The sequence below is a fragment of the Salvia hispanica genome, chromosome 1 (assembly GCF_029641045.1).
Source record: "Salvia hispanica isolate PSC_SH4W2 chromosome 1, Shi_PSC_v1, whole genome shotgun sequence".
In the NCBI taxonomy this organism is placed as follows: Eukaryota; Viridiplantae; Streptophyta; class Magnoliopsida; order Lamiales; family Lamiaceae; genus Salvia; species Salvia hispanica.
Genome location: NC_142692.1, coordinates 26,997,326 through 27,018,752, shown reverse-complemented (window position 1 = coordinate 27,018,752; position 21,427 = coordinate 26,997,326). Strand labels below are relative to the sequence as shown.

The following is a 21,427-nucleotide window of genomic DNA, read 5'->3' as shown; positions in this document are numbered from 1 at the left end:
TTATGGGAAATATCAGATTAATATTTTTGGTATCATATTTTTAGAGGGAGAGAGATTGTAGTCATTTCATTTTATGAAATCGTTTGATTTTATGAAAAAAAATGAGTGAAAAAGTTAATGAAATATGACCTCTATAATAATTATGAATAAAATAATTAAATAAAATGTGAGTTCATATTAAAAAAGGTAAAAATAAAATAAAATAAAATATGAATTAGAATTTATTCAAATAAATAAATATAGGACATTTAGTTAGACCAAATGGAGCAATTATTACCGGACAATATCAATGTGTTAATGCGTCTCTGTGCAATGAATTAATACTGATACATAGGATTGAAATAAAGATTTTTATGCAATAATTATTAATTATGCTTTCCCTTTGCTTTAAACCTCGTACAAGAAAATTTAAAAAAGTTATCTTGTAATTTATATATATAAAAAAGTTATTTAAATACTGTAATTTGATAAATTCTTATTATTCTCATAATATTTCATATACAATTGTTGAATTACATAATTACAATTTTTTAAAATGATCTTATCCATATTAAAATTACTTATTTTGATTATATTAATCGATATTTTTTCAATAAAATAAGAATAGAAAAAAGAAAAAAAAACTTAAATAAATAATTATTTTACTGAAATACGTTGTTTGAATAACTAAAAAACTATACATTTTTTACATAAATAAGATAACTGAAAAAATTGAAAAATTCATAACTTAGTAATCTAATTCCAAATCTAATAAAATTGACAAGAATTTGATAAGATTTTTTTTACTTAAATGACTATTAATTCTATATAGAACATTCCTATTTCATTACTCCGTTGTTAGACATAAAACTCATAAATAAGGCGATGATCATATTAGTACTACTATAAATAGGGATATCAATGTAGCCCGCAATTCGTGGACTGACCCGAATAACTCGCCAAATTTAAAGGGTTAGGGCTAAAAATTTCTAGCCCGATTAGCCCGCACCCGATTAACTCGCAACCCGTTAGGGCCAGACCCCGAAAATCCGATGGGCTGGCCCGAAAACCCAGTAAAATTTCTATCGTACTATTTGTTTGACTCTAATTCGACAATTTATTGGTTATTTTATAATATAAATTACTAAAAAAAATAGCTTTCAATTTTATATATTAAATATATAAATTATATATTAAATTTTTACTAATATAATAATAGATTTATAAATTAGAAACTTCAAATTCACTGAAAAATATATTTAAATTTCTAAAACATACTTTAAAATTTCTTGATGCTTATGTTTTATTTTGCATCAAAATATTAGTATTTGATCATGTTTATATTTGAGTTTAAGCATATATCTCAAATTTATCATAATTAAATATTTTACACTTTATAAATATAACTAATTGTCACCATTATTTATTAGATTGAACGCGTATTAATTTTATCGGTAGCAACCCGATTAGCCCGCTGGGCTAGCCCGAAACCCGAGCTTTTAGGGTTAGGGTTAAACTTTTTTAACCCGAAAAAATCATAGTCTGATTAGTCCGCACCCGATTAACTCGCAACCCGAATAGGGTTGGCCCGAAACCCGGTGGGCTGGCCCGATTGACATTCATAACTAGAAAGTTAGAATTTGGACGTCATCAATTACTATGACTATAACTTATGAATGTTAGTGCGGTCCGAAATCTACAGACTAGTCTGAGTAGCTCGCTAGGGTTGGGATTGAAAGATTCTAGCCCAATAAAATTTTAATCCAATTAGTCCACAACCTGAGTAAGGCTTACCCAGAATCCGATGGGTTAGAACTATGTACACCTATTATCTATTGTTCCGTATCGTTTGACGACTAATTAGATATTTATTGATTACTTTTATAATATAAATAATAAAATAATTATACAATAAAATTTTATATTTAATAAACCATACTCCCTGCAAAAAAAATAAGGACATTTTGGACGACACGGTAATTAATGCATAATTAGTAAAGTAACAAAGAGGAGAAGATGGTAGTTAAAATAGATTAGTGGATAGTGAGATCGTATTATTATTAATGTTTAATGGTGGACCTAGTGGTGTAAGTTGTAAATAAATTGGTATATGTATGTAATGAATTTGGTAGAACTTTCCATAAACGAAAATGGGATAATTTTATGGGATGGACGTACATGAAAGTGTTCTTATTTTTAATAGAAATAAGTCATATTTCTTTTTTCGTCAATCCCATAGAATTAGTTCATATCCATTTATGACATCCTTTATCTCCATCTCTTTTACTTTATCATTTTTGGGCCACACCTTCCGCTAAACAATTTCAACTAATTTTCTCATTCTCTCTTACTTTACCATATTACACATTAAAATGCATTGCAACCCTAAATGACCTATTTTTATGCGACGAAGGGAGTATATTATTATTAATATAACAATAGATAAATAAGTTAGAAAATTCAAATTCACTCTAAAAAATAGTTTGAAAATGTGCTATAAATTTCTTAAAATATGTACATTTTACTTATACAAACTTTAATCATTATAATTATATATTCTATAAATATGATTAATTTTTTATCATTATAATATGATTGATCACATATTAAATTTATTGGTAATAGTCCAATTAGTCCACAGGCTAGCCCGATACTCGAGCATTTCGAATTAGGATTGAAAATTTCTAACCCGATTAGTCCAAACCCGATTAACCTACAACCGGAGCAGGGTTAACCGTAAATCCGGTGGGTTGACACTATTGACATCCCTAATAGAGATGGCATACATTCTCATAAAATTAAAGACATTTTTTTTTTCGTCCGTCCCATAAAAATATCTCATTTACATTTATGAAAAATGGGGTGAGTTATATTGCTAACTATTTAAATTGTTAACTCTGCTAACTTATCAATATAGTGTATTTAAAATGTCAACACGGTGACATAAAAATGTCAACACATAATATCAACACATTATATTGAAGTTTAACAAAATTATGTTTTGACATTTTAATATCGTCGTGTTGACATTTTTAATACACTGCGTTGATGAGTTAGCAAGTCAGCAACTTAAGAAAGTTAGCAATTGATCACTCCCCTATGAAAAATTCTCACAAATTCATTACCTATATAGTATATACATCAATTTATTTACAACTTATACCACAAGAGTCCATCATTAAACATAGTCCATCATTAAACACTAATAATAATGCGGATCTCACTATCGACTAACACTATTTTAACTACCACTTTCCTCATCTCTCTTATTTTATCATGGGATGGAAGGAGTAATAAGCATTTTACACTTTCATGTGTTTGCTGTGTATATATATACCATGCCCCGATCTGCAATACTAACTGAAAAGTGGTAAAAACCTGTTGTGTTTAAATCTTTTTAGGCCAGTTTTCAACAAATGCAAAAAGAAACAATTCCAAATACACCATTCTCCTTAGCTCACAAGCTCTTTATAGCTTCTTTGAAATTTCAGATTCTACCTTTGATATCAAGATTTCAGTTGTTTCTTACATAGACATCGTCGTCTTCGCACTTGTGAATTCCAGAACAAATTATGGGATAATATGATAAGAAACACAAAAGAAGGCTTTCCTGAAAATTGTGAGACATAATATCTGAAAAGAAGTCAAGTTAAACTGGAAGAAACTTGATCAAATATACAACCACATTGGCACAAGACTATGTACCATAAGTACATTAGCAATACCAACTAGTCATATAACTTGAGTACATGATCCAAGCAAACCAACACATTTATTTTCAACAAACAAACCAGGAGAATTGCTAGTGAACTGACATCCCATTTCAGCTCTACTTGGTGTCTTCAGCAGCCTTCAATTAAAACACAAATAAGTTCAATGAAATTTCCCTTTTTCAAAACATTAAACTGAAGTTAAAGACCAAATGAAGCCACTACGTTTTGCATATTCAACCTCAATAATATATGCCTACAATTCTCTCATTTATCACTTGTATAGAAAAAGAAACCGAGGTTTAAACTAGATCAGAACAAAAATTTCAATATGCTTAGTTTTATCAGTGATTACAGGCCAATTTCCAAATGCTTAGTTTGAAAAGAACCAAACAAAGGGACAAGTTTTATCAGTGTGGTGTTAACAAATCCAAAGTGTAAATTATATCTGACACAGGATCAATCATAAGAAAATTAGGTTACACTAATCCAGATTAAATAGGAAAAAAGAAGAAGATGAAATCGGAATTAGTATTTTCACCTTGTCGGATTTGGGCTTGTCAGTTTTCTCGAGCTCCGCCTTCTTCTTCTGCTTCTCCAACCTTTCCCTCTCCATTTTCTTCAATACAATTGAAAATAGATACACATCAATCATCACAATCTAGCTCAATTAATCAGAGAGAGAGAGAGGAAAACCTGAATGTAAACGGTTTCCTTAGCGCGCTCTTCTTCACTGAGGACACGGCCTTTACCGTCACTAAAATAGCGAAGACTGTGAGTGGATGATGCCAAGTTCCCCTCCATGATCCGAATTAATCCAGCGCGCGACGCTAGTGATGTCAACGCCATTGTTGTTGTTGTTGTTCAGGTGGAGAGGAATGGAGATTCAATCACACAATCGACTTAATTAACCTTAACCCTACCCACTGTTTGCAATAACTTTAGGAAATCATACGGCCGCCTCGGGTCGGGTCAATAGGAAACAGTATTTATTAGTCCCTCCGTCCCGCTTTAGCAGTCTCATTGACTTTTCGGCCATCTTTTTATAAAAATGATAAAAAATAGTTAAAGAGAAGAAATGATAAATTAAGAGAGAGAATAATATAGAGAAGAGTCTTATCTACATTATTGTCTCTCTTACTTTATCATTTCTTCACTTTAACTATTTTTTATCATTTTTACAAAAAGAGGACAGAAAAGTTAATGAAACTGCTAAAGCGGGACGAAGGGAGTATAATTTTATAATTATAAATAATCTTAATAAATGCTTTTCAAATCTAATTATTTCAAATTTAATATCAAAATATTATACTAAAGCCTTTAATGTAAGATGTATATGCCACGCATGCTATGTTTAGAGTAGATTCAATGCTCTCTCCATCCCAAGTTATTTGAGTCGTATTCCATTTTAGATTGTCTCAAATTACTTGAGTTATTTCTCTTTTTGGCTAAAAACAAAACATCTAATCTTACCTACTTTATTCTCTCTTCTCTTACTTTATTCTCCCCTCTACGTTATTTAACTTACTAAACACAACTTTCTTAAATCTCATGTCGAAAAGAAACGCCTCAAGTAGCATGGACGGAGGGAGTATATCGTAGATTGCTTGATTATCTCTAATTTCGCATCGCAGATTGTTTGAATCCATATGTCGAATTATTTGCCTATGTATCGCATATTGCTTATACAGGTTGTCATTTTCACTATGGTGTCGCCATAGTGTTCTGATTTTGTATCGTGAATTGCTTGGAACATATGTCGAATTACTTACTTATATATAACATATTATTTGTCTAGGTTGTCATTTTAACTACGGTGTCACCCTAGTGCTCTATATTCCATACATGTTATTTTACATAAATTTATATAAATTTCGTATTCCATAAATTGCTTTTAGGCCGGCGTGATATTCGTTCTTGTTTTTTTTTTTTTTTTTTATGTAAATTGGGCTCAGGTTCGGTTCACCAATAAAATGAAGGGTTAATTGGTTCATACAGACACTCATGCCAAAAGAAACTTAGCCCCAAGTCTTGCCTTCCCCACTTAAATAAGGCCCACATCAGTGAAATCTAGTAGTAGGGTATATTATTACTAGTAATTATTTATACTTTAATTTTTAATCTAATTTTAATTATGTTTATCCTAATTATTAATATTCATTTATATTTTTAAAAATTCTTCTATGTAATTATTACACGAAGATAAAATTAAAATATATCTATTTAATACATAACAATTCATCTAAATGACATATTTTTCTTCTTGAAATAGCCTCGAATATTTTATACATATGCTTACGTTATATTAAAATTATAACAATAATATTGGGCCAACAATACACTCTTTAGAAATGCATGGCCGAATGGAGACGAAGACATGGACGTAAAATTGATGTCAAAATAAAATGATAGAATTAATTTCCAAGATCTTATATTGTGGAAAACATTACCAAGGGCAGTGGGAACGTTGGCCCCTCTAGCACAAAAGTGAGCCGACCTTAGGTTGACATCCACCGCAAGTGCAATGGAAGTCGCCAACCTAGACATTGGGCCTTATTGGAAGAAGAGCTGGGGATCAAAGGTTCATTAAAGTGGGGGGAAAGATGAACCAAAGACATACTTATATTGATGAAGTCGATGGACGATTCATCAGAGAATAATTGGTTTCTAATTCATCTTTTTGCTCCACAAAAATAAAATTTAGAACTCATTAATTGATCCCGATGTGGGATGGTTGTTAATTATAGCCTAAAACATACTCCAGAAACTAACACTTAAATTGATTATTGTCGAACCATTCATATCAGCTCACGAAGATTGTGACTTTTTATTGAAATTTGGTGATCACTCATTTTTTGAAAGACTACATATATAAATACCTGTTTTCGTTTTCTTTTATGTAAAACACACCAAAATTACGCAAACGAAACAATCATAATGAAAAACATGACAAAATGGGGACGAATACAAACGAAAACGATGTCAAAATAATAAGTACAACGATATAAATTTTGCAAGAGCTTATATGATGAAAAATACTTGGAACTACATTTGGCAGGGGCCGCGCGAACGCAGGCCAGCCCCCTCTATCACAAATTATGACGCAGGCTCGACCATTTGGGAAAGTGTCATCTCCAGTTAATTGAGTCTCCACTGAGGTCGATGTGTGGGAAGACGCAGTCAAAAAGTCAAGACTGGGGTGATAGACATTGTCTCCCCCCCCCCCCCGGGTTGCACTCCCGGCAACCCCTGCATCCCCGGTTGCCATCCCTGCTGCAGGCCCGCCATCCCCTGCATCCCCGGCATCACCGGCATCCCCTGCATGCCCTGCCAAACCGGCATACTACTACCCCCGGGTACATTTTGTAGTACCCGCCCATCGGATTCCATCCACTTGAAGGGGTTGGCAGCGGAAGCGCATGCATAAATCAATTACATAATAATCAGATCTATTTAGCGGATTATTTAGACAAATTCTATTCGTGTAATTATCTCACGTATCATGCTGATAACTCAAATAATAACATGCTTTAAATTAATAGAAACCTAAAACATGCTGTTCTAAGGTTTAGCCATCATACCTTGATGATTCTCCAAAGAATCGAAGATAGCTAGCGCCTTCTCCTCGTGAAGATCTTCAGTACAAAACCACGGATCTTCTGACTGGTTCCCGGACTGTGAACTGATATCAGGGTGGGCTGATCTCACCAGCGCACTAGGACTTAAATAGAGAAGACAGAAATCCTTTCCCTCGGAGGAGAGAAAATTTCAACTACTACTAGGAGTAGGGGCCGAAAATTTTGAGAAAATAATTAGTGTATTTTCTGTCTCCTTTATTCTCCTATTTATAATAAGTCACATATTGGGCCCAGACAGAGATTTATGGAAGGCTTTGGATATGGGCTCCTCCAATTAGTTTTTTACTAATTAAATTAAACCCAATTTAATATAAGCTTAAAATTGGAATATTACGAGCAGCCACTACAGAAGTAATACTGCACTCCCCATCCAAATCCGAAATTACAAGTACTTCGGGTTTCCAATACTTTATATTTATTTCCCGCACTTAAGATAAAAACATCCATTAATTAATTATTGTCTGCTATGGACTTAATTAATTAATATCTTATTTATTCCAAGAGATGACTCAGCAAGAAAATCTTATTTATTATTCATAGAGTAGTTAAACTCCAACTAGCTAGGTTCCGAATAATAAAACCTTATTTCAAGCTTCTCTTGAGGATGTTATCAAACGAGACTCACCTCGCGCGCACGATTCAACATAATAGCAATCCTAGCACCGCTAGATATTAATCACCACTACCCAATATACCAGGCTTATTAGGTTGCGAAAAACCCGCACCATTTGGTAAGTCAAAGTAGTGCATAATCAATACCGTATGCTCAATGCTAACGTACATTGATTGAGAAATAATTTACGAGACCTCGTCTTTCAGTAGATAGCATAAAGACTGTCTCGCTGTTAGATCCATTCAGTGCTATACCACACCAACGTCATCTTATTTTAGTAAGGCTTAGAAATAATCGGACTGACATTGCAAGCTTTCACGATAGGTAGTCTAAGCCTATCTAGGTTGTGAAAATATTCTTTTTCTTTGTTTAGAACTAACCGTGTTACCTTAAAGTGGACGACGCCCACAACCGGTCTACTATAACAAAGACTTAGACTTTGTTAAGTTACTTATACATTTAAATATGCAATAAACATCTATTAAATGTAAAACATAATAATATTATGACAAAAATAATCTGTTTATTCATTTGGAAAATAAAATGAGAGCTTTAACAGTATTCAATCACTCGAAAGGTGATTTCTAGTATACAAACTCTAACACCACTTCCCACGGGTACCGTGGGAGTAGCCGACCTGCACGTCACTGGAGTAGAGTCGTTGTTCTCCATTTCGAGATGTTGATCTTGTACAGAAATTAAGAAAGAAAGAAACTCGTAAAAACAAGTGGTGCGAATGAAAATGACGTTAAAATCGCGTATATATAGAATTTTGAAAATTAAAAAAATAAAAAATAAAATACCTACAATGTCGGCGAGCCGACCGGCTAGCGATCGGGAATCGGCATGGGCTCGCCGTATTTTTAGCCGATTAAGCGCTGGCCGATTACAATGGTCGGCTAGCGGAGCGGCTAGCCGGCCCGCTAGCCGCCATTAGAAATGTTTTTATTGTGTAGTGGGATGTCCTAGTGATATGACAGTAAGTGTTTTTGGGATATCCTAATACTAGGCTATTGGGATGGCCGTCCTAATGTGGATGCATTTAGCCAATATTTAATACTCCTACAACGTAATTGTGAACTTTAAAATTGATAGCAAAAATCATAAATTTAGGCTTTGCATAACAAAATCAATTTTTTACAACTAATGGGAAATTAACTTCCTTTATATCCAAGTTTTGTTAGTACTCCATTAAATTTCATTTCGTTCCTGTTATGCTTTAATAGAATGTCGATTGCGCCTACTTTGATTCGGCAGAAAAGGCTCGCAGTTGTTGGACAATGCTCCTTCCAAACCAACTCCGTGTCTCGCGCAGAATCCCACGCTTCCTTCTGCAATCCGGACGCCCAGCAGCTGCTCGACGAATTGCCCCAACGCGACGTGAAATCAGTGACAGCTTTGATAGGCCAATTTGCGAAACAAAATCGACACGCAGAGGCCATTGCTTGCTTTACAAAAATGCACCTTTTCGACATCAAACCCAACGAGTACACTCTCGCCACTGTCATTCACTCCTCCGCTGTCCTCAAAGACCTCCGCCTCGCCAAACAGATTCAATCCTACGCCGTCAAAGCCGGATTATGCTCCAACGTCTTCCCAGGCAGCGCCATTTTGGATCTCTACGTCAAGTTGGGCAGTTTTGACGCCATTCTCAGAGCTTTCGAGGATATAAATCACCCAAACGTGTTCTCCTACGCCTCGCTGATCCGTGGCTACACGAAACTAGGAAGATTTGATGAAGCCCGGGATGTTTTCCGATCGATGCCCGAGAGGAATGTGGTTTGTTGGAACACCATGATCAGCGGGTGCAGCCAATCGGGGAGGAACGAGGAAGCTGTGAGTCTGTTCAATGAGATGTTGAGAGAGGGTGTTACGCCTATTCAGTCTTCGTACCCTTGTGCCATCATCGCGGCTGCCAATATCGGGTCGTTAGGATTAGGAAGGAGTATCCATGCCTCTGCAGTGAAGCACTTGGGCCAGCTTGGCTTGTTTATTGCCAATTCTTTGATAAGTTTGTATGCAAAATGTGGGGAAATGGAGGATAGTCTGCTGGCCTTTAGGAAAACGCGCGAGAGGAATGTGGTGTCGTGGAACGCGCTCATCTGTGGCTACGCGCAGAATGGGGAAGGGAACGGTGCGGTGGATGTGTATGACAGGATGAGGCTCACGGGCTTAGAGCCTAACAGTGTGACTCTTCTTGGGTTGCTGCTGGCTTGTAATCATGCCGGCCTTGTTGATGAGGGTTGTGAGTACTTTTACCAAGCGAAGCGTGATGATCCGAGGCTTCTGAGAGCGGAGCACTATGCCTGCTTGATGGATTTGCTGTCGCGAGGTGGGAGGTTTGAGGAAGCAGAGAGGTTTCTTGGTGAGTTGCCCTTTGAGCCCGGGATTGGGTTCTGGAAGGCGTTGCTTGGGGGGTGCCGGGTGCATTCGAACTGGGAGTTGGGGGAGGTTGCAGCGAGGCGAATCTTGGAGCTGGATCCGGGTGATGTGTCGTCGTATGTGATGCTGTCGAATGCGCACTCTGCTGCGGGGAGGTGGGAGGAGGTGTCGGAGATAAGGCGGAGGATGCGAGAGAAAGGGTTGAGTAGGATTGCTGGGAGTAGTTGGATTGAGGTAAGAAGTGAGGTTCATGTGTTTGTTACATCAGATAAAAGGCATAGGGATAAGGTTGAGATTTATGAGGCTTTGAGGTTGTTGATTCATCATGTAATGGAGAACCAGGATACCCTCGTGGTCTTAACAGGATTTTGAATTTGTTTTTTTCTACTTATTCGGTTGCAGATTTGCAGTTTATCTGTTCCTTCAGTTCTAACAGTTAGATCATTCATTAAACTAAACATAATTAAATGGACAAATTCTCAGTTTATCTTAAAGTGTGCCAAGTACAAAGATCTGATGCTTTGGAAAGAGGATTTTTAAAGAAAAGGGTAGAGAAGGAAAACATTTGAGTAGAATTGGGCAGGGGCCGCGCGAACGCAGGCCCCCTCTGTCACAAATTATGACGCAGGCTCGACCACTTGGGCCGACCTTAGGCGGGCGCCCCTCCGAAGTGCAATGGAGGTCGCCAACCTAGGCCATGGGTCTTATGGATCGCCCATCGACCCCGTCCAGGTAAGTATGTTTCTTCTTTTGCTTTCCTCACTTTATCTAACCACTTTTCTCATACTCCATCCCATGCTCTTCCGATGTGGGATACCTACTTTCTTTCCTTCACAAAAACACAGTGGACAACTCATTAATTGATTACTATGCCAGTTTTTATAGATAGGATTGAATGAGAGGAAGTGATGGAACTCATTTCAGCGATTAGTTGTATTGTCGAATTAATATTGTTTTTGGAATGAAGGAGCATAGAAACAACACTCCTTTTTTTCTGAAATTAATTTGTTGGTCATAAAATGGAAAATTGAAACAGTCAAAATAATTAGATTGGCTTTCTAACACAGACTATTACATTGATGCAAAATATAGTAGATTAATAAAAAATTAGACTTGAATTGTTGGGGTTTTATTATTATAAACAAAACACCCTCCAAAAAATTGCGTATGCTGCTTAAGTAAATTGCGTATGCTGTTAAGTAGCGACGAGCACACGGTATTCTTTAGTAAAAGGCGAAAGAATAGTTCGCTATGTGCTCAACGCGCAGCTGCGTGATTTTGCAAAGGAGTAATTATGCATATTTATATAGGTTGGCGTGTAGTAGCCTTGTTCCATATCTCAGCGATGTGGGATGAAAAAATGTAGAATTACTAGTATTTGTTGCTGAATGGAGTATTTCAGTTGTAGTTTAACCCTTGCTCTAAAAGTATACTTCACCAAAGCTTGAAGCAGCATATGCATAACAATCTTCTTCCATTGTAGAATTGGCAGCTACTCGAAATTTTAGATTGCTAATGATTACAGAGTTGTGTATTGAGATATGGATGTTTCAAGAATGCATTGATGGAGGTACTATCTTTATCCGACAAATAAAGAATCAGCCTTCGTATGTACATTCAAACGTTGGACCATCGGCATCACGCACTCTTGCCTGACCTTCAAGAAAAGCTGCTGATGGAAAAACCACCTCAAGGCAATGGTCATTGCCCTTTCTTCTAATCTTTGCATAAAAATATTATAAATTAAATTACATATTAAAAAAATTAAATTAAATTCAAATACAAACACACCAGAAGGAGAAGGGAAAGTGGACGTAGATGAAACCTCCACACTGAGAAAAGTTCGTTAGGGAAACTAACAACTTGAGCTATCATGGAGTGATTGTAATAATTGTCTTTAACTTGCGCAAAACAGAGTTAAGATTGCAAAACAACCCCAAACAGATAGTGATAGCACCGCAAACCCAAAAAACAAAAAATTATCAAGTGCACACTACCAGCATTCATAATTTATAAAGGGTTTTTGGCTTTTTAAACCAAAACCTTTCCCCGAATTCCGGTTTTTCCCATGAACTATGAGATTTGTTTTTAAAACCATAAACTTTCATTTCGTTAGGATTTTCCCAACCCGACCCGAATAGTACATTTCCGACCCGAATAACATAATTCAAAATGTTAAAGTTGTGTTTTGTTTATTCAAAAGTTGTCATTTGTTATGTAATAATTGTGACTGTATGTATTATTGTGCCAAATAGGATCCAAGTAATCAATTTAGTGACAAATATGATTAAAATTGACATGTAGACAACCCGGGTTTCGTTGTTGACCCGCCGGGGGAAAATCCAAACAAAATGAAAGTTCGTGGTTTTAAAAATAAATCTCATAGTTCATGGGAAAAACCGAAACTCGGGAAAAGGTTTTGGTTTAAAAAGCCAAAAACCCATTTATAAACAAGTGCAAATTCGGTTACCTGGGGTTACCCAAATCCGAAATCTATAAAATATCACACCCAATACCCAACCCGTATACGAATTCGGGTACCTTAATACCCGATGCGGGTACCCGAATCCAGCTGATCGGGTACCGTAAACCCGAAATTGTTATATTTCAAATTTACACTATTTAAATAAATTATATTGTGATGAGTATAAGAATTATTAAGGGCATCCGCAATGGGGCAGACGATGCGGCGGACGATGCATCGTCCGCCACTGCAGCATCGCGGACGATGGATAACCCATCGTCCGCGGACGATGCGCGGAGGATACCCATCGTCCGTCGCATCGTCCGCCACTGTGGACGAGGCGTACGATGGGCCACGGACGATGCGACGCGGTTTAGTTTTTTTTTTAAATTTTATTAAATTTTCAAAACCTATATATTCCTATATTCCTCTTTCACTTCATTTTTCACACTTCATTTTTCTCACTTCACTCTCATCAAATTCACTACATTTTCAAGCAAAATGGATTCCGCCGCCACCGCTTCTGGGTCCGTCACCAAGAAGAAGCGGACCAAGGCACGAGCCCAGAAGTTGCCTACAACGGAGGTATGTGAAGAGTTCGACCCGAGAAAGACGAACTACTCCGACCCCGAATCCATCGTCTTGACGAGATGTTGGATTGATGTTTCGGAGGATCCGGTGTACGCCAACAACCAGAGGGTGACTGCGCATTGGGAGCGCATCGCCGAGAAATACAACGCGGCCAAGCCGGCGAACGCGTACAAGCGCCACAGGGAGCAGCTCCGCAAGCATTGGGATCAAATAAAAAAGCAGGTAAATTTGTTCGCGGCGGAGTACGAGAAGTGCGAGAGGGAGCAGGCCAGTGGTGAGAGTCTCGCGGATGTGCGGGACAAAGCGATGCAGTCGTACATTTCATTGTACGGCGATTTCAAGCACTACCAGTCCTGGGCGCTCTTGAGGGACAAGCAGAAGTTCGTTGGTGGTGTGATTCCCCAATCGACGGCGGCGAGGACGAGGGCTTCGAAGCGCACCTTCAATGATTATACAAGTAGCGATAGCGGCGCGTCTCCGATGGACCTCAACAGTCCGGTGTTCGAGGATGAGAGTTCTGGCACACCGATGTCCTCACGGCGTCCCTCTGGCGTCAAGGCTGCCAAGGGCAAGGGAAAGGCCACATCAACCTCCGTCGCACCGCCTGACCAGGCCCCGTCGCCGACCCCGAGTTCGACGCCGTCCGCGACTTCGACTGCTGCCCATGCGTACGCGGATTTGGCGGCCTCCTCCGACTACCGGACGTTGTTGGACGCGCACACCGCCCTCATGCAGGCGATCAACCCGGCTCAAATCGAGGGGATCCAGCGAATGATCGATGGCCTCATCCGCAAGTTGGGACTTCTCTAGACTAGCCTCCTTTTTTTGTATTTAGTGCTTTTTTTATTTCTTATTTTGTAACTTTTTTTTAATTAAGTAAAATTAGATTTTCCCTTTAATTGTGTTGTTTTTATTTGTTTATTATTTTTATTTACATTTGCAAACATAAAAATATAAATACAAAATAGTAAAATGCTTAGGGCGTCGCTTAGGACGGGCTATAGTCCGCCCCACTGCAGGTGGAATAGGAGGAGGATAAAATGCTGACGTGGCGGTGCATAGGACGTCGCTTAGGGCATCCCATTGTGGATGCCCTAAAAAGAACGTAATGCTTACTAGTAGTACTTATTACTATTGTTAAAAGTTCAAACTTCAATTTTAGTGCTTTAGTTTTCTTATTATTATGATTCTACGACTATACACATGTATATAGACATTAAACACTGCTTAACTTTAAAATAAAGAAATTTTTGACATAAGTAGAACTCAAAAGACATTATGATAAACTTTTCAAAATTTATTAATAAAAATGTAAATAAAATAGGGAAAGCATAATTGCATATCAAAGACATAACAATTTAACAAGAACGAATATAAAAAAATGTCCTATCCTAGATAGAATTGTTTATCATAAATCCATAAACTGGTACTAATTGGTACTAATCGGGTACCCGAATAAGGATTTCGGGTATCCAAAACCTGAAAAGGTCTTACATCAACTATCCAAACCCACAATTTCGGAATTTCGGGCACCCAAAATCCGTTGGGTATGAGTATACCAGAAACATGAGAACTAAATTTGCACCCTAAGTGCTCAAATTAAAAGGTATACGCCGCATTTAACATATGCAAACGTAGTCACGTAGTTAAATATTAACTCTATAAATAAAGATATTTTAGCACCATCAATTACCCAAAAAAACACCATTCAACTAATTTGGATTATACAATGTGAAATGAGTGCAAGACTTGTGCTCGAGAAATTTGGGGAAATTTTATTAAATAATTGTAGGTGAGTGATAGTTTGTCCCAACTTATTTGGAGTCGGTTTTTATACTCAACTAGTGTGAACCCCGCGCCATGCGCGACCTAAAATATTTATTTTATTAATTTGAGATTGTAAATAAAATAAGAAACAATATAATTACATAAAATAAAAAAATAAAAAATACTATATACTATGTCCTTAACAACATACACACTTCAATACTAAAATACTATTAATATGAAATAGACATAAAATATTTATATACAACTAAAAAATATTAGAAGGACAATGATACCGCCATAAAAAGAGAAGAGATAAACAACCTTTATTACACAATAATACGAATAGCAAAATGAAGAAAAAGAAATAGTGAGTACAAATCCAACCAAACACACCATCAGAGCGCCGCAACTTTTCTCTCATGCTTATTTCTCTCCCAATCTACTGTTGACCTTATATTCCTCCTTAATCTCCAAAATGATGATTTTCTCATTTGCGCGAAAACAATGTGATATCTTGTGTTCTTCATCTTCTTAATTTGCTTTCTCTCGACATTTCGTTAACTTTGAGTGTTTTCCTACTTTAAACTATGAAAGTGACGAAATTGACAACGAAATTGACAAGCATTATCGATACAAATATTATAAAAAATATTTATTATAGCTAAACTTAAAAAAAAAACTAAAAAAGAAAAAAACAAACTCACACTAAGAAAAAATTTATATATATGAACTAACATTACTCAAACAGAGAATGATCAACAAAATATGATTTAAAAGTGTTGTTTTTATTTCACCTTCTCTCACATGAGTATCTCTCCACGGCCTATGTCTCGGGCTTCAGGTCGTCGCCTTTCACTCTCTCTCTCATAGGATTATATATCCACCGTCTTTGTTACTCCTTCTCCATTGACATAGTTATGCTGAATTCCATGGTTTTCAGTTTCCTTCCGATAGTAAGACCGCTGTGTTAGTAACATAATAATCATACAAAAAAGTGGATAGAATAGATTGAACAAAAATATGCTACTATTGATAAAAGAGTAAGAATCCTGCTGATCTTTTATGCAATGGGTGAAAGCAAGAAGGAAATGCAAATGGCGTATATTTATAGACGAAAAAATATAAAACAAAATATTTGAAACCCAGCCATTAGTAGCCATAAATTATTTGACCGTTACTTTACATTTATATAGAGTAAATATTCATATTAAAATCTTGCATTTTTGTAGTTTACTATTCTTTTAAAAAAACTAAAATGTTCACACGTTAATTATGATAAATAAGTTTTTAAAAAATTTAAAAACTGAATAATTAATTTAAAATTGATTAATGGAGTCTAGGGTTTTATAAGTAACGTTTTTCCTTGCAGCACCCAATTTGATACCAAGAATTAATGCACATAATTATTTTTATCGTTACTTATCATTGAACAAAGATATTAATTAATACTCTTAAAAGTCAATGTCTATAGAAATAAAAGGAAAAAATTAAAAAATACATTTCATTTTATAACAAAAACATTTCTTATAAAGGCATGACTGCACCAATCAATTTTTTAAATTAATTTATAACAATAGAATATAAATAATTATAAATAGCATTTAATATAGTTAACAATATAATCATTAAAATATGCACATTTTATTGCTTTATATGTTTTATAATTTATTTGACAATTGAATATAATATCTGCAAAATTTAGATATCTATAAATCATAATATAATTTTGCAATCATGGATAACGGCTTAATTTATACCAACAACTCCAAAAACTCATGTAACAGCTCAATTTATACCAATTACTCCATAAATATCCATATTATTCCATAACTTATAAATACTGCAGAATAACACCAAAACTTATAAATATTTTAAAAGAAGACCAAAACTCGCCTTTTATATATGTATAGATTTGAACATAATTTTTTTAAGGATCGTTTGCAAGTAGGGGTGGAAATACGGATATCGGGTATTGGGTTTATCCATACCCGATCCGATATCCGCCAGGTATTGGATATCGGATCGGGTATGAATTCCCAATATCCAATTTTATGGGATTGGTTATTGAAATTTAAGATAAATCGGGTATTGGGTAACCCGAATGGGTATCGGATATACCCGAATATCCAATTTATTATTTAAAGTATTTTTTAAATTAGGGTTAGCCATTTTGGGCTTCAAGAGCTAGGTTAATTTATTTACTAATTACAACTTACTAGATTAACTTTCTTTAAACTTATATAAATAAGTCAATCTCTCTTGCTCTAGGTCACGGCTTCTCCAAACTCTCAAGTTTTACGTATTGCATAACCAACTCATGTGATTTTTATATTGTAGTTAATTATTTTGAATTTTGAATTATATTATTGGTTGCTTCTATAGTTTAATTAAATGCGTAACTTTTATTATTTTACTTACATATTGCATAATCAATCCCCATAAATATAATCATATACTTTAAAAGAAAAGTGACCCATTTTTTTTTAGTTTTATACTACAAAATAACTGCAACATTAAATATACTAGTATTACACCCGTATAGTTATATCAAATTATGAAATATTTATAAGAATAGTACGAAACATTATAGTATTATATATGAATCTAAAATTATAAATGTATTTAATAATAAATATATATTAAGATCTCTTTGTTTACTTCTCCTAATGAGATTTAAGATATTGTTTATCAAAAGCTATAATTTAAGATTGCACTGGTGAGACACTTTCTAATCAAGCTTCATTTCATTGCAATATAGTGACCCTATACACTAAAAACCCAAACCTTGAAACCTAAATCCTAAACCCTTAACTTTATAATATATTTATCATGACCAACAAATGAGCCAAAAATCAATAAAATTCTTCCTCCATCTCAATTCGATTTTGCTTTATTGATCACTTATTTTATTTTGGGGAAATTTTTTTTAATAAAATTGTGAAGAACATAAAAATTTTAAATGAATCAACTACATTAAGTTAATAAATCATTAAATGAGTTAACTATTCGATAAATCCAATAACTTTAAACAAATAAATAATTAAAATGAAATGAACTAAGCAATTGAAACTAATGTACAATGGGATTTATCATGGAAAAATTAGTTAGTAAAAGAAAATATACTATGGCCTATCAATCATAAAACATATGGGGTAGATTGTAAAAGAAAATATACATATTCATTATGCCCTAAAATAATGCGTCGTGTTATTCTTTCTTCCCTGCGCAAAGAGTTCTTCGCGTTTTTTCAAAGGTAAATATTTACGACAATTTAGCCAACAAAAAAAACAGTTTTACGTAAATAATAATATCTAATTTAAAATGGCATTTCCATAACTACCCCAAAACTAAACCCTAAACTTAAAATCATTTTGACTTCCCTTTACTTATGACGTGATTTTATTGCAATTAAATGACATTTATGATAATTTCTCTCAAAACTCCCACCTGTTCGTTTTACATATTTGGATTTAGTCCTTTTCGGTATTTTTACTATTATTAATCTGATTAGTACCATGTATATTGTTTAAGTTATTGAGATGAACTATTAGGCTATTCATCAAATTTAGGCATTCTCTATATTATTGGCCCGTTATATTTTTGTTTATGTTACTAATTTATGTAACCATAATTTTGGATCACTTTAAGTCAGACATTTCTACTGTATTGCTCTATTTTATCACTACCATTTTTTTTCTTATTTTAATAAATATAATTTTTCTTTCCAATAGTAACCATTAGAATAGACTTTAATATTACAAAAAATATTAAGATCTCTTTGCAAAATCTTTTCATTTATCACCTCTTCTAAAACCTTTTCACTACGCGAACCCAAAAAAACCTTTTCAACTCCAAAACCTTTTCATTTCTACTTCCCCAAATTATTACTACAATAATAATAATAAAAAAAAAATATTATAGAGGTTTAATTTGTACTTTAGTAGTGAAGTACTACTATCTAACTTCAAAATTTTTAATAGGTAATCAATTTATCTTCAAAAAAAACTTTTTACTTCCACCTCTTATCAATTTATTTTTAAAAACCTTTTCATTTCTAGTTCTCATAATTATCACAAAAATAAATAAAACCTTTTCACTTCCTTAATTGTAACAAAAAAAAGTCATGACATTCTTTTTACTTTACTAAACTTGATTTTATATAACTCATAAAAAGTTAAATGAAGTCATTTTAAACATTGAAATTTAAAAAATAATATAGGTTTAAATTATATTACATATTGGATTGAATTAAAAAAATTAATTATCATCATTATTATTGTGCATTAAATATTACACAACATTATTATCTAATATTTAAAACTTTTGATACAATGGAAAAGACTCGATCATGCAACAGTACGAATATATTGACAATAATGATGCATAATTGTATAATATTATTAACTGAGATTTCATTCATTTATACTAAGGCCGTTAAATTCATTTATACTAAGGCCGTTAAAACATATTTATTAACCTTGGAACTCAGTACATACTATAATTATAAAATGTAAAATGCATTTTTACAAATTAAATAGTACTACAATCTAACCAATTACATTAGCTAAATATCAAGCCCAACTTATTGGGTTCATGCCCTTGAATTACAGCCACCTTTAACTCATGAAACGAATAATAAGTTCATAACCTAAAATATAAGCAGCTTTGAGTCTCTTCTTCCTCCACACCTCTGGAGTCTCTTTATCTTCTTCGACTTCTTTTAAGTTTCAGAGCTTCTCTTCTTCCCTTCTACCCAAGGTTTCAATATCCAAAAAAGAGTCTTTTTATCTTCTTCGACTTCTTTTAAGTTTCAGAGCTTCTCTTCTTCCTTTCTACCCAAGGTTTCAATATCCGAAAAAGAATTGATCTTGGAAGGTATGTAAACAGTACTAACCCATTACCCATCTATCTCGTCTCCGGTTTTCTTGCCGGAATCACGATGGAGGACTCTAGCACAATGGCAAGGAGACCTGCGACGAACTTAGTGGAGAAATTCATGAAAATTTATAGAGAGGGAAGGAAGTTGGAAGGAGTATAGAAAATTAATGACCTAAATATGTGGAAGAAGAAAAAGACTGATAATTTAGTGAATTTTTGAAATTGATAATGTTGGTTGGCACTTGATCGCCGCTTTTAATGAAATGAAAAGGCTTGGTATTATTTGTTGTTTGTAAACGTGTTTCAGACTTTTAGCAATGAATATTAATAGTTGCTTGTGATGTTTGGGTTCAGTTCACCAAACCTTGCATGTAGAATTCGTGGAATGGTTGTTTGAATCCTTATGCCCTGAATACAAAAAAAGTCCATAGCTAATGATTTCATACAATATAACTTTCAAAAACATAACTAAAAAGGACAAAACAACATACCATTCGATTTTGAAGCACACATTCTAAACTCACGATATTGGGTTTGTCTCTAGGAGCGGCAACTTCATAGACATGGATACAACGGACTTTGATAATCGAATTAGTTTTCGTTAGTTGTAGATCATCGAGCAAGGTGTGGAATGGTTCCATGGTATCAACCTTGCTACTCGTGGTAAGAACAAAAAGATGAAGTTTGAATTGTATAAGGGAAGTAGGTAAGTGTGGATGGATCAAATGTCATATTTATAGGCCAAAAAATGAACCATGAGGCTTTTCTCAAACTATTCACATTCTCCGCGTCTAAAATGTGCATTTGATGCACACAATAATGATGGGAGTTATTTTTTGAGCAATTAATATGGAGTAATGACTAAAATGCAATGGCAATTGTTGATATATACAATGATGATGGGAGTTATATTTTGGACAATTAATATGCAACGCCTAATTTTCATATTTTTAAACTTCCATCCGATAATTTTTCATATAAAAAGCTGAAGCTATATTATAATAAATAAATATCGATCATGATTACGCATAAGCACAACTCATATCCATTTGTATTGCCTAAATTAATTTGCAAAAACGGTTCACATGCCTTTTCATAATAATACAAAATGGTGACCAATCATTTTGATCATTTCTTTGAGAGCCTCGGCGCACAAATAATATGATGGAGCAAAAGCAGAAAACAATATGATTGATTTTTTTTTTATCATTTTTTCGCATATTTTTATATCACATTGATAAATAAACTTGTATTTTCCATTGTAATCTTACACAGAAGGAGAGAATAACATAAATAAGCATGTAATCTATGAATGCTTATCATAATCTCTTCATATCATGCAAATAATTTTCACATTCATCAACATGTAGTTTTTTTCGTATACAAATCACGTGTATAAACA

At 34.4% G+C, this 21,427-nt stretch overlaps 2 protein-coding genes and 2 non-coding genes across 4 annotated transcripts; 1 reads left to right on the top strand and 3 right to left on the bottom strand.

The window, feature by feature from the left end:
• Positions 1–3,585: 3,585 nt before the first annotated feature.
• LOC148933521 (uncharacterized) lies at positions 3,586–4,625 on the bottom strand. Its single transcript, XM_089058501.1, has 3 exons — positions 4,386–4,625; positions 4,231–4,308; positions 3,586–3,829 (listed from the first exon to the last, which is right to left on the bottom strand). The coding sequence occupies exons 1-3, from the start codon at positions 4,536–4,538 to the stop codon at positions 3,809–3,811; spliced, it is 252 nt and encodes an 83-aa protein (XP_088914627.1). The 5' UTR covers positions 4,539–4,625; the 3' UTR covers positions 3,586–3,808.
• Positions 4,626–9,053: 4,428 nt separating this feature from the next.
• On the top strand, positions 9,054–10,816 carry LOC148933520 (pentatricopeptide repeat-containing protein At5g42450, mitochondrial-like). Its single transcript, XM_089058064.1, has one exon. It carries the CDS (start codon positions 9,168–9,170, stop codon positions 10,692–10,694), a length of 1,527 nt encoding a protein of 508 aa, XP_088914190.1. The 5' UTR covers positions 9,054–9,167; the 3' UTR covers positions 10,695–10,816.
• Positions 10,817–10,901: 85 nt separating this feature from the next.
• LOC125185857 (U1 spliceosomal RNA) lies at positions 10,902–11,062 on the bottom strand. The gene has a single exon (XR_007170340.1). It is a non-coding gene; the product is annotated as a U1 spliceosomal RNA (small nuclear RNA).
• A 413-nt stretch (positions 11,063–11,475) lies between these two features.
• LOC125185721 (U5 spliceosomal RNA) lies at positions 11,476–11,592 on the bottom strand. Its single transcript, XR_016134760.1, has one exon. It is a non-coding gene; the product is annotated as a U5 spliceosomal RNA (small nuclear RNA).
• Positions 11,593–21,427: the final 9,835 nt, after the last annotated feature.